The 12,759-nt window shown below is 42.8% G+C and overlaps 1 protein-coding gene across 2 annotated transcripts in view; it reads left to right on the top strand.

Moving 5' to 3' along the window:
• Nucleotides 1-12,759, top strand: part of PLA2R1 (phospholipase A2 receptor 1) — a 156,641-nt gene that overhangs the window by 67,826 nt on the left and 76,056 nt on the right. For both annotated transcript variants that reach the window (XM_040357890.1, XM_040357891.1), the window contains exons 10-12: nt 5,557-5,663; nt 8,005-8,174; nt 10,672-10,880. In XM_040357890.1, the coding sequence (XP_040213824.1) occupies nt 5,557-5,663; nt 8,005-8,174; nt 10,672-10,880 (486 nt within the window). The remainder of the gene's footprint in view (nt 1-5,556; nt 5,664-8,004; nt 8,175-10,671; nt 10,881-12,759) is intronic.

Below are 12,759 nucleotides of genomic sequence, written 5' to 3' on the forward strand. Positions count from 1 at the left end.
GGGGGGGGGCGCTGTTGCTGGCTGCAGGGGATCTATTTTACTGCTTTTCTTGTTATCCTTCACACACTCCATTCAAGTTACTTAGCACCACAAAATGATACTTGGTTCTGAATTCTCTAAAAGGGGAAGTACTGGGAGGTGGTTATGTGGTGGAACCAATGGAAGATGATTGGAGGTGGGTAGGGGGCGGAGACAAGGGGATTTCGGACGGTCGGAGTACCTGTTCTCTGATCAAAAAAGCCCTTGTTATCACAGGCCCGGATTCAGAAAGATGAGCGCATCTTTCTTCCGGCGTAACGTATATCAGATACGTTACGCCGCCGTAACTTTGGGCGCAAAGTTCGTATGCAGAAAGAACTTGCGCCCTTAGTTATGGCGGCGTAACGTATGTGTTGCGGCGTAAGCCTGCCTAATTCAAATGGGGATGTTGGGGGCGTGTTTTATTTAAATTTCACTTGACCCTGCGTTTTTGAAGTTTTTTTTGAACGGCGCATGCGCCGTCTGTAAAATATCCCAGTTTGCATTGCGCCAAAGTACGGCGCAAGGACGTATTGGATTTGACGTGAACGTAAATGACATCCAGCCCTATTCGCGAACGACTTACGCAAACGACGTAAAATTTTCAAAACTCGGTGCGGGAACGACTGCCATACTTAACATTAGCTACGCCTCATATAGCAGGGGTAACTATACACCGAAAAAAGCCTAATGTAAACGATGTAAAAAAATGCACCGGCGGGACGTACGTTTCTGAATCGGCGTAAATACCTCATTAGCATATTCCTCGCGGAACTATACGGAAGCGCCACCTAGCGGCCAGCGTAAATATGCAGCCTAAGATACGACGGTGTAAGACAGTTATACCAGTCAGATCTTAGGGAAATCTATGCGTAACTGATTCTCTGAATCAGGCGCATAGATACGACGGTCCGCACTCAGAGATACGACGCCGTATCAGGAGATACGCCGTCGTATCTTGTTTCTGAATCCGGACCACAGACTGCAGATAATGAACACAGTGCATGACAAAGGGTTTCCAGAGAACACAATGGGTTAGCTAAAGACAGTGCACAGCGGAAGCTGCCTGCCTTCAAGCTAGTTCTGTCTCACTGACACCTAAGATGGAAACTTTAAGTCAGCCTTACATGGATCAAAATCCATCTGGTTTAGCAGGGCCCGGCTGAATTTTTATCCGTGTGTGGCCACTGCAGTTATAACACAAGTAAATCTGGCGATCATCTTCAGTTTAGTCGCTGTTTTAGATAATAGTTGCTTAATCAGCAATGCAGGCAAGAGACTGCAGCACTGATCTGCGTATTGAAATTTTGGTGCCGAAACCGAAAATGACAGGTTTCTAAATATATATTTTTTTATATATAATTTTATTATATTCGACTTTTTAATTAATATTATGAATTTAAATGAATATGCATTTATTGTCAGCCATTATTGGCACCTTTAGAGCAAGAAAAGCTGAAGAAAAATGTATCCCAACATGGGGGTAGATTCAGGTACATTTGCGCAGTTCTTACGGAGGCGCAGCGCACCGTTTTGCCGCTGCGCCTCCGTAAATTACCTGCGCTACGCTTGATTCACGGAGCAGTAGCTCCGTAAATTGCGTGGGCGCTCCTGAAAAATGAGCCTTATGCCAGGCATATCTTAGGCTGCAGTCGGCGTATCGAGGTTCCTGAATCAGGAGCATTCGATACGCCAGCGCAAGTAAGCAATTGCGCTGCGTAACTATGGTTACGCAGACGCAATTGCTTTTTGAATCTACCCCATGGTGTTTAAAATCCTTCTTGCTGCATTTTTGGCAAGTTAAAAAAAACTGCACCTCCTCGGTGAAATGAATTGAAAACGCAACAAGAACGCATCAATAACGCACCCGTGTTACATTTTTGATGCGGTTTTTGGGTCACATGACCTATGAAAAACAAACCTTAAGCACAGTAAAATCGCAGGAAAATCACGTGTGTTTCCGTGGCATTATTGGCACCTATTTCTCTTATCAGCAAAATGCTGATAACACCATTTTCGCCCGGAATGTTTCCGCTGCCAAAATGTCATTGCATCTCTAGTTATAACAAAAGAAAGTCAAGAATGCCGATGGACGTCCACCCGGCGGTAAGTGGTTAATATTGCTTGAAGCTCAGCCACTTCTCTTTTTTTTTTACCGCCACTGGGCCACCCGTGTGAAAGAGGCCTAAAAAAACAGGTCTACTTTATTAGATTAGTAAAATGTTGAAGATAAGCGAAAAATAAATAAACAGCACAGCCGGCAGACAAGGTTCTGAACATGCTCCATGTGTCTATAGGAGTCACTTGATCTCAGCTCATTTTTTATTTGCTTGGGTCAAAGTTTAGGAAAACACGCCGGTGAAACCAAAAGCTTTATTCTGTATATGTACAAAAGTTTAGAAGACATGGGAATCCCACCTAATATTGATATGTAGTACTCACCCAATATTACCTGGGGGGTTGTAATCAAAATATAATAGACCAATAGCTAGATTCAGAGAGAGTTAGGTCGGCGTTAGGTCGGCGTATCAGTAGATACGTCGACCTAACTCGGAATCTGCGCCGTCCTAAGTTTAAGTGTATTCTCAAACTGAGATACACTTAAACCTAGCTAGCCTGCGCCGTCGTATCTTAGGGTGCAATTTTTCCTTTGGCCACTAGGTGGCGCTTCCATTGAGTTCCACGTAGAATATGTAAATGCCTAGATACGCCGATTCACGAACGTACGTGCGCCCGTCGCAGTAAAGATACGCCGTTTACGTAAGGCATTTTCTGGCGTAAAGTTATTCCATCAAATAACTGGCCTAGTCATGTTAAGTATGGCTGTCGTTCCCGCGTCGAAATTTGAAAATTAGAATTACACCCCCCCGCTGCGCCGTGCCTACTAGCATAGGGGGGTTGTATTTTTCCCACTATCTGTGCCCCCTTCTGATGATAATGTGCTGGTCGGAGCGGAGGGAATATTTCTTCAGTTTCGGGTGCATGCCCATTCAGCTTCACTCGCATGTTCTTCTGCCTTGGCTCAAGTCCCGGCCAGCCACCTGCCTATCTCCTTGCCTTCCCTGGCGGAGAGATCTTCCTCCGCTCCCCATCCAGTAGTAGCCGGGGCCCGAAGAGTAAGACTTGAGAGGCTGTGAGGCGGGCGGCGACGGGCAGAGAGTCGCTGATTGTTGCCATTACTAGTAAAGAAAAAATATGTTTCCGGATTTCATTTTAAAAATCTGGTCAACTTAGTCTAGGTGGGAGCTGCAGTACAGAAGGTTCTTCACTTTAATATATAGAATGCATTAAGGTAAAAAAATTAAAGGCTTTAGAACCACTTTAAAACAAGTAAATTTTACCACAAAAAAATGGGAAAACGTATTGACTCGAGTAAAAGCCTAGGGTGGGAAATGCAGCAGCTACTAGTAAACAATGCCCATATGCAGCCTCACTGTGCCCATATGCAGCCTCACTGTGCCCATATGCAGCCTCACTGTGCCCATTTGCAGCCTCACAACCCCTTTAAGACTGCATGACACAGCGGGAGACCGTCACTCGAGTATAAGCCGAGTGGGGCTTTTTCAGTATAAAAAATGTGCTAAAAAAGTTGGTTTATACACGACTATATACAGTAAATACAATTTATAACTTTCACATTTTAAAAATGAAGGTAGGAGGGGCTTATAGCCTTGGAGAAATGGTCATGCTAACAAGTAGACCCGGTTTGCTAGTCCTGAAACTTCTTGTAGTAGCTCTTCTGCAGGGGTCAAGTCCTGGGGGAAAAAGTGTGGGAATTCCCACCCAAGATCCACTCCCCCACCAAAAAAAAAATTATGCGCTCATATGCATAATTACTAAACCGCATGTTTTTTTTTCTTCGAACAGTTCTTTCTAAATCCCACGATAACTCGTCGCAGACCTCCGCAATGTCTCCTGGGAACAATGACAAAAGCTCCCAGGAGACATTGCGGCATCGAGGAAGTGACGGAATACCCGCACACTACCCGATAAATCCTTATACAGGAAGCGGCCAGTAACATAAAGGATTACTAAGGTTCGCCTGCCCCTGACAGTGACTCAAGCTGGGCATTGCCGCTTGGTGAAGGATTGGCTCGGACGGCTCGGCTTCTCTCGGCTGCTCTAGTCCTGCAAAGGGAACTGCGTTCCTGCTGTGAAAAAAGTGCAGGAACTCCGTTCCCACATGTTCCCGCAGGACTTGAGCCCTGCTCTTCTGTATAGGGCCTCTGATCGCTTTAGTAAATGCATCCTCGTTTTGACGATCACCTGATACTGTATACGTTTTTGTATTGTGATTAAAATCGTAATAAAAATCATTGAAAAGAGAAATGAAGGTAGAACCAAAGCAAAAACTTGTTTTTACATTTTGGATAGAGTAATGTAGGTGGTATAACCTCTGTCAATTTTTTTTTTCTGTGCCATTTATGTCCCATTGGGGAAATTTCCCTTCAATTCCTGCCCCATAGCTATACCAGGAAGTGAGAGAAAATCCTTCCAAAGTAAAGGAAATCCCTGATAGTCACCAGAACTAGTGTCCCCATTGCATAATTTCCCCTCTATTCCTGTTCTGGCGGCAACTCAGAATTTGAGATTTTTTTTTCCATTTTCCACTCTTGGTGAAAACGGTCACCAGGAGAAACAGGAGTGGAGAGGGGTACAGACATGAATAAAAAATGACCGTGCTCTAATTCCTCTCCGCTTTTGATTTTGGTTACCGTATTTATTGGGGTATAGCGCGCTCCCGCGTATAGCGCGCACCCCTAAATTTGCCCAGAAATTCTTGTGGAAAAAAGATTTTTGTACTTACAGTTTGGTGTCTTGCACGGCGTCCATCGGCGGCCTCGTCAGGTCCGGCGTCTGTCTGCGGCTTCGGGTGTCCTCTTCGTCGGGTCCGGTGTCCTTCTGCGGCGTCCTCCCCGCTCGTTTCCCGCTTTCCCGCGCCGAGTTTGAATACTGCGCCGGCATATACCGAGCGCAGTACACTTGCGTATAGTCGACAATGCTCGGCTACTCTCACGCTGACGTCCTGGACGTACAGGATGTGAGCGCGAGTGTAGCCGAGACTGCCCAACTATACCCGAATGTACTGCGCTCGGTATATGCCGGCGCAGTATTCAAACTTGGCGCGGGAAAGCGTGTATAGCCACGATTTTGCCCTGATTTTCAATGGCAAAATAGTGCGCGGCATACGCCGATAAATACGGTATATATTAATGAATATGTAAATGTGCACTCTTCTTTATTTGCCTGGGGCTGCACTTAAATTCTCCATCCATTTTTTTACCTTCATTTGCTTTTTGGTTACCCGGACAGGAAGTAAGGGGAGTCTCCCCACCAGGGACACAGGCAGCAATAAAACTGACCAAGGTTTTCTTTACCTTTCCTGGTAATTGATGTCTGTGTCCTCCTTTAGCTTGAGTTCCCCTTTAATTTAAATCTTGTCTGGCCATCCTGGTAAAAAAGAGGGAGAGGGGATAACTCCAATGTTTTTTTTTAATAATAGTAAGTGACATGATCTTTTTTTTTTATTTATTTCAGCCCTTCGAGAGATACAGAGGTTACTGCTATGGAATTGATGTTCTAACATTACCTTATAAAGACGCTGGAAGTGATCCTTACTGCCCTCTAGCGACCATAACTGACAGGTGCATGTTATTTATAGCGTTATGTTATTTATAGCGGATTTCTACATTCTACATTTGAATCTCATAGCTCCGAACTGTCCCTCATTCGGAACAAAATCCCCCTGTCCCTGATTCCTCCTCATTTTGGTCTGATCTATATAATTGTATATAAAATCCACTTTTTATCTTTCAAAAAGTGTTTCCCAGTGCTAAACCTTTCATCTAATATCTAAATTGTTGAATTTGTAAGTTTCAAAAGCCAGTATAAAGGAATAGCAGTGGTAAATAAAAAGCATTTGTGGGTTTGTTTAAAGCGGAGGTCCACCCTAAAAAAACGAAGAAAAAGGCAAAAAAGGCAAAAAAAAAATAATAAATACATTTTATATTTACCAGAAATGGCTGTTGCTAGGCAGTTGTTGTAAGTGATGAATGTGCTATCTCCATTACGACATCAAAAATGTGCAGCAATAAGGTGCATGATAGGTAATAAGTGCTAATCAGGTGCATCCATAACAAATTCAAGCAGACAGCAATGGATGTGCAAAATAAGTCCAATGTAAACAATAAAAATAAATATATATCTTCATGCAATTGTGCAAAAACGCATTAAAGGTGCAAAATTAAAAAATTCCGGATCAAAAATACAAACATGCAAAACATCCAAACATTTACAAAAAATAAATAAAAAAATTTGCAAATTTTTTTTGCATGTTTGGATTTTTGATCCGGAATTTTGGAATTTTGCACCTTTAATGCGTTTTTGCACAATTGCATGAAGATATATATTTATTTTTATTGTTTACATTGGACTTATTTTGCACATCCAGTGCCGTCTGCTTGAATTTGTTATGGATGCACCTGATTAGCACGTATTACCTATCATGCACCTTATTGCTGCACATTTTTGATGTTGTATTTTGTCATGCACTTAGTGCACGGAAATTGCATGGGATTTTTCACTTTGGGATTTTAGATTATTTATTTACTAATTATTATTCTTAATTAGCGAGCGCCCCAACACATTACCTTTTAATTACTGTTATAAGTGTGTGAACACCCAATCGTTGTGGCTGCTGCTGTAGTCCATCCGTTATTTAGTATCCAATAGTGTGGTTTGCGCATCTAGTTGCCCCCCATTTCACTTACTCCATTACGAACGCTAGTTTTACCAAAACGAGCGCTCCCGTCTCATAACTTGCTTCTGAGCATGCACGTTTTTTTCACGTCATTAAATCCCACACACGACCATTTTTTACAACCTTAAAAACGACGTAAAAAAATAGAGCATGTTCGAAATTTTTAATGGCCGTTTTTTAGATCGTGAAAAATGCTCTGGTGCCCACACACGATCGTTTTTAATGACATTAAAAAAAAAAACGTCATTTATTAGCACCCGAAAAACGGTCGTGTGTACGCGACATCAGATTTCTGAAATTTCGAATTTTTGAATTCCCACATTTCAGAATTTTTGTATTTGCGAATTCGGAAATTTCGAATTTACCGAATTCCTAAATTTCCGAAAAAAGCAAAAAAAAAAATGTAAACAAAACAAATGATTTTTTCGGCAGTGCACATGTCTACCGCTGCCGCTGGTGCTGCTTACAGCCATTATTTTACACCATGAACTTATGAGTTTTGGACTTTACTGTTCACGTTTTTATGATTAGTACTGCAAGTTTTTATTATACCACTATGCCACATCTCTTTAGCGGCACTATTTCCTTTTTTTTTTTTCATTCAATTCAGCTGAATAATTTAAGGCCTTGTACACACGGACGGACTGTCCGCTGAAAAAGGTCCGCCGGACTGTTTTCAGCGGACAGTCCGCTGCCGGATTTCTGTCTGATGTACACACCATCAAACAGAAATCCGCGCGGACACGATACGCAGTGACGTGGCCGCGCCGTCGCCGCGATGTGCGCGGCCCTGGAAGGTCAATGCTTCCACGCATGCGTCGAATCACTTTGACGCATGCGAGGGATGGCAGCCGAGCGGACATGTACGGTGAGTCTGTACAGACGACCGAACATGTCCGACGGACAGGCTTCCAGCGGACATGTTTCTTAGCATGCTAAGAAATTTTTGTCCGCTTGAAAACGGTCGGCTGGACAAATGTCCGCTGGAAACCTGTCCGATCGGCCATACACACGACCGAACATGTCCGCTGAAACTGGTCCGCGGACCAGTTTCAGCGGACATGTTCGGTCGTGTGTACGGGGCCTAAGAAGCATCTCATCCTGATGCCATCGACACAAGACTATGATCTAAGCCCAAAGCTCATTGCCACAAAATGTAGCTCTTACATAGCAAGATTTGTGATATAGAATTGATGCTCAGTGATGTCATCTTTATCTGTCCCTAGGTTTGAACAAGCTTTTGTTAACAGCTGGATATTCAGCAGAATAATACCTGGGGATTATTACTTTTGGATTGCTTTACAAGATACCAATGGCACTGGAGAGTATGCCTGGACAGCAGATGGCACAAGGCAAACCCGCTTGTCCTTCACAAACTGGAACGTGGGACAACCCAGTAAGTGCAGTGATAACTTCCTGGAGTAGCCCCGGGAACAAAGCTACAGAGATTTTACTGAGAATAATGATGAGTGGAGTCAGTGCAGGGAATTTAATGCCCACATTTTGCCAAAGCTATATCTTTCAATCACATTTTAGGTACTGTCGCTTTTCAGTTTTATTTTACTATTTGTTTGTTTTAATGGGGCTGATGGGGGGGGATATTTTTTAATAGGTCTGAGGTAGTTAATAGGAGCTATGTAAAGCCCACCGCACCCTTAAATACAACCAATTATCAAAAGTTACCTTTCTAAATGGACTCCTATGAGGTTTGCAAAAAGGGTGAAAGTTTTGCTGAAATCTTTTGATTTTTTATTGGAATTTGGAAACTGAAATTTCTTGGACTGGAAGAAAGAGTAGAATAAGCAGATAAACTACTAGGATACAAAAAAGGAGGACTTTAATGGCTCCCGCTCATTACCCCCAAGTAAAGGAAAAATACACTAGAATGTAACATAAACATATACAAAATGTTATTGATTATTCATTAAAAACAGTGGGCCAGATTCACAAAGAGATACGACGGTGTATCTCCTGATACGCCGTCGTATCTCTGACTTAAACTGGTCGTATCTATGCGCCTGATTCATAGAATCAGTTACGCATAGATATGGCTAAGATCTGACAGTGTTACACCGTCGGATCTTATTTTCAATTTGAAAATGGTGCCAGCGGCTTTCCCGGCGTATACTTACCCTTGCTTCTATAAGGCGCAGCCAATGTTAAGTATAGCCGTCGTTCCCGCGTCGCTTTTAAAAAAAATTACGTCGTTTGCGTAAATCGTTCTGTAATACGGATGGACGTCGTTTACGTAAGCGTCGAAACCACTGACGTCCTAGCGACGTCAGTGGGAGCAATGCACGCCGGGAAAATTCACGGCCTGCGCATGCTCATTTAAATCGGCGCGGGGACGCGCCTGATTTAAATAGTACACTCCCCCTAGCCGCGGAATTTGAATTCTGCCGGGGGATTTGCGATACGCCGCCGCAAGTTTGGAGGTAAGTGGTTTGTGAATTACCCACTTGCCTCTCATGTATCTTGTATCTTAAATCAGATAGATCGAGCGGATCTAAAGATCCGCTGATCTACGTGAATCTGGCCCAGTATTTTTATACTGTCTTTAATAATTTATCAACTTGTATACTTTTATGCATTACATTCTAGTGTATTTTTCCTTTGGGGTAATGAGTGGCAGCCATTAAAGTCCTAGTAGTTTCTAGACATGTGTAATTTGTTTAGTTCCGAATTTGTCTTTTAACAAATTTTGAAAAATTAGTTAATTCCGAAATTTCCGAATTTTTCAATTTTTTGAATTCCGAATTTTCAAATTTCCGAATTTTATAATACCGAATTTTCAAATTTCCGAATTTTATAATACCAAAGTTTTGGAATTTTGCAAATACAGAAATTCAAATTCGAATTTTTGGGAATCCGGAAATTAGAAATTTCAGACATTCGAATTTCAGAATATCGAAATTTCAGAAATTCGAAATTTGAAGATTCAAAAATCAGAAATTCGAAAATTAAAAAATTTGGAAATTCGAAATTTAAACAATTCGAAAATTCAGAATTCAGAAATTTGGAAATTCGATAATTATAAAATTCGGAAATTTGAAAATTCGTAATTCCAAATTTCGGAAATCTGAAAGATTTATGAATTATGAACTTTTTGAATTTTCGATTTTTGAATTTCGAATTTTTGAATTTCGAGTTTTGGAATCTCTGATTTTCGAATTTTTGGATTTTCGAAATTCGAAAATCAAAATTTCGAAAATTCGGAAATTGAAAATTCTAAATTCAAAAAATTCGAAAATCGGAAATTCCAAAATTCGAAATTCCAAAATTTGAAAATTCCAAAATTAGAAAAATTAAGATTTTTTAATATTTGATTTTCAAATTTTTGAGTTTTCAATTTTCGAGTTTTTGGATTTTCAAATTTTTGAATTTCTGATTTTCGAATTTCCAATTTTTGAATTTTCTAATTTTGGATTTTTGAATTTTTGAGTTTCTGATTTTCGAATTTCAAAATTTTCGAATTTCCGATTTTTCTAATTTTCGATTTTTCGAATTTAGAATTTTGGCATTTCTGTGGTGCTCATTCATTTTAATGGGCAGGAGCGGCGCAGGAGAGGTATACACACCGCTCCAAAGATGCTGCTACCGATAGCAGGACTTTTTTTTACGATCCTGCTAGCGCACCGCTCCAGTATGAGCCCTCGGGGCTTTCTCATTGGAGAGACAGCAGAAGCTCTTTCAGGGTGCTTTGCAGGCGCTATTTTCAGCATTATAGCGCCTGCAAAGCGACCCAGTGTGAAAGGGTCTTACAGAAGTCCTGCTCAGTAGAATCTACAGACTGATTCTGTAGATAGATATGAGACAGACAGACAGAGAGACCTTTTAAGGCATTGAATTAATCCTAAGTTCTCTAAGTTTAATATCTTTTGAGACTTCCTTAGGTCGCAATGGAGGGTGTGTCGTTATGACCAGACCACATCTTGGCCATTGGGAAGTGAAGGACTGTGAGAGTTTCCTTGCAATGTCATTGTGTAAGAAGCCTCTAACCACAACTGTAGAGGAGGAAGACTTGGATACACCAACAATAGACAAGGAGCAGCAATGTCCTCTATCATGGGACTCGGAACCACAGCTGGAGCACTGCTATAAGGTAAAACATTCACTGAAATAATGCAGAAGAAATAGGTTTGTAGACTGGAGAAAATTCAATAAGGTACAGCATATCATATCCAGGAGTTACATCATCTTTGGCCACCCAATACACCAAGTATAGATGATGACCAGGAGAAGGTGGAAGCATTCGCAAGAAAAAGTGACAAGGGGAAAAAAAAAATTTCATAGTTGGGTGATTGTAAGCATTAGCTAGTTAGATGTGGGCTGCCTACAAATCATAAATCAGTATCACGGGATCCAAAGACTAGTGGTGTATTTTGGTTTTGTGCTGTCCTAGGCAAGACCTAAAGTGACACTATAGGTTTTAAATAAAAAACATGTCATACTTACCTCCACTGTGCAGCTCGTTTTGCACAGAGTGGCCCCCGAACGCCGTTTTCTGGGGTTCCCCCGGCAGCTCTCTCGGCTCCTCCCTGCATCAGATAAGCGGTCTCCCAAGGGGTTACCTTGCGGGCATGCTCCTGAGTCCTGCATTCGGCGTCCATAGCTGCCGTTTGCGGGACTCGGCCCCGCCCCTGGCGCCCACGTCATTGCGTTTGATTGACAGCAGCGGGAACCAATGGCTGCACTGCTATCAATCTATCCAATGAAGATCCGAGAACCCCGGGCAAAGATCCAGCGCGTTCTCGATGCGGGACTTTCCAGGGCTCAGGTAAGTAAAACGGGGGGCCGGTAATAGTCAGATGTTTTTTCACCTTAATGCATAGGATACAGAAGGGTTTACAACCCCTTTAAATCGGGCATCTACATTTGTCCCACCACTTCCTGTGCAATCCGATCCTGTCCGCCAAATACAGACGGATGGGAGATCTATTCCCCATCTGTCTGGCGGATCAGATGGCAGTCGGATGGAAATGGAAAGGTGATCTGTTTCCATCCGACTGCCCCATAGAGGAGAGCAGGCTGTGTCCATGTCCGCTCTACATAGGGGACAGATCCCCCGCTGAGTGGGCGGATCCACTTACGGAGCCCGCCTGTGTGAAAGGGCTCTTACTAGGTTTTTTATTTTGATTACAAAAAATTGCAACTTTTTTTTCCTTTTTATATTATTTATTTCATTATTTTTTTAGGGGTTGGGGGGGGGGACTTTGGAGAGACATCAGGGGTCTAAGCAGACGTCTAATGTCTCTTTTTTGAGACAGAGAAAAGCACTGCAAGAGACCTGCTGTGATATGTCGGGCACATGCACGTATACTTGGCTAATAGAATTGTGCACGAGCACGCCCACAGTTTTCATTTGCGCCAGACGGCCTATTTAAAGGATGCTCTCACTCCTACCAAGCGCTGACTGGACTTCAGCTGTTCCTTGTGCCCTGCTTGAATCCTGCTTTCTATCCATTGCTGATCTGTCTTAGCACTGACATGACCTTGGATTCCATTTATGCTCTTGATTATCGGTTCCTGATTTGGCTTTCCCCTGATCTTGCTCCTGTCTGATGCCCTAGTACCCCCATGCCAGCTTGCTGCTATCTCCGGCTATCCTGACTACACTTCTGTCTCCTGTTTGGTTCCACGTTACCTCTGAGTGCCTGTGCTGGCTGCCCCTCATCCCAGCTTCAGTGGACACAGTGTGCTCCTGTCTTGAGACTGCGGGGAGCTCTGGACAGCCATGTATCCTGAATCTGCAAGCCTGGTGGAGTGCCCCTTTAAGCTCGGCTGATCTACCCGGCATCACCGCAGTTTCTGACCTGATTTTCTGCCTGAATCACAGAGGCTACCACCCCTGCCACAAGCTCTGCCATCAAACACCTACGGGCACTGGTGTTCCTCCTGTCCCTTGGCACCATCTGTTTCACTCTCACTGGGGCCTGGGCTGGAGATACACGAGAGGCCGGCCTCGTCATTTCAGTCTCCTA

The sequence above is a fragment of the Rana temporaria genome, chromosome 6 (genome assembly GCF_905171775.1).
Source record: "Rana temporaria chromosome 6, aRanTem1.1, whole genome shotgun sequence".
Taxonomy (NCBI): Eukaryota; Metazoa; Chordata; class Amphibia; order Anura; family Ranidae; genus Rana; species Rana temporaria.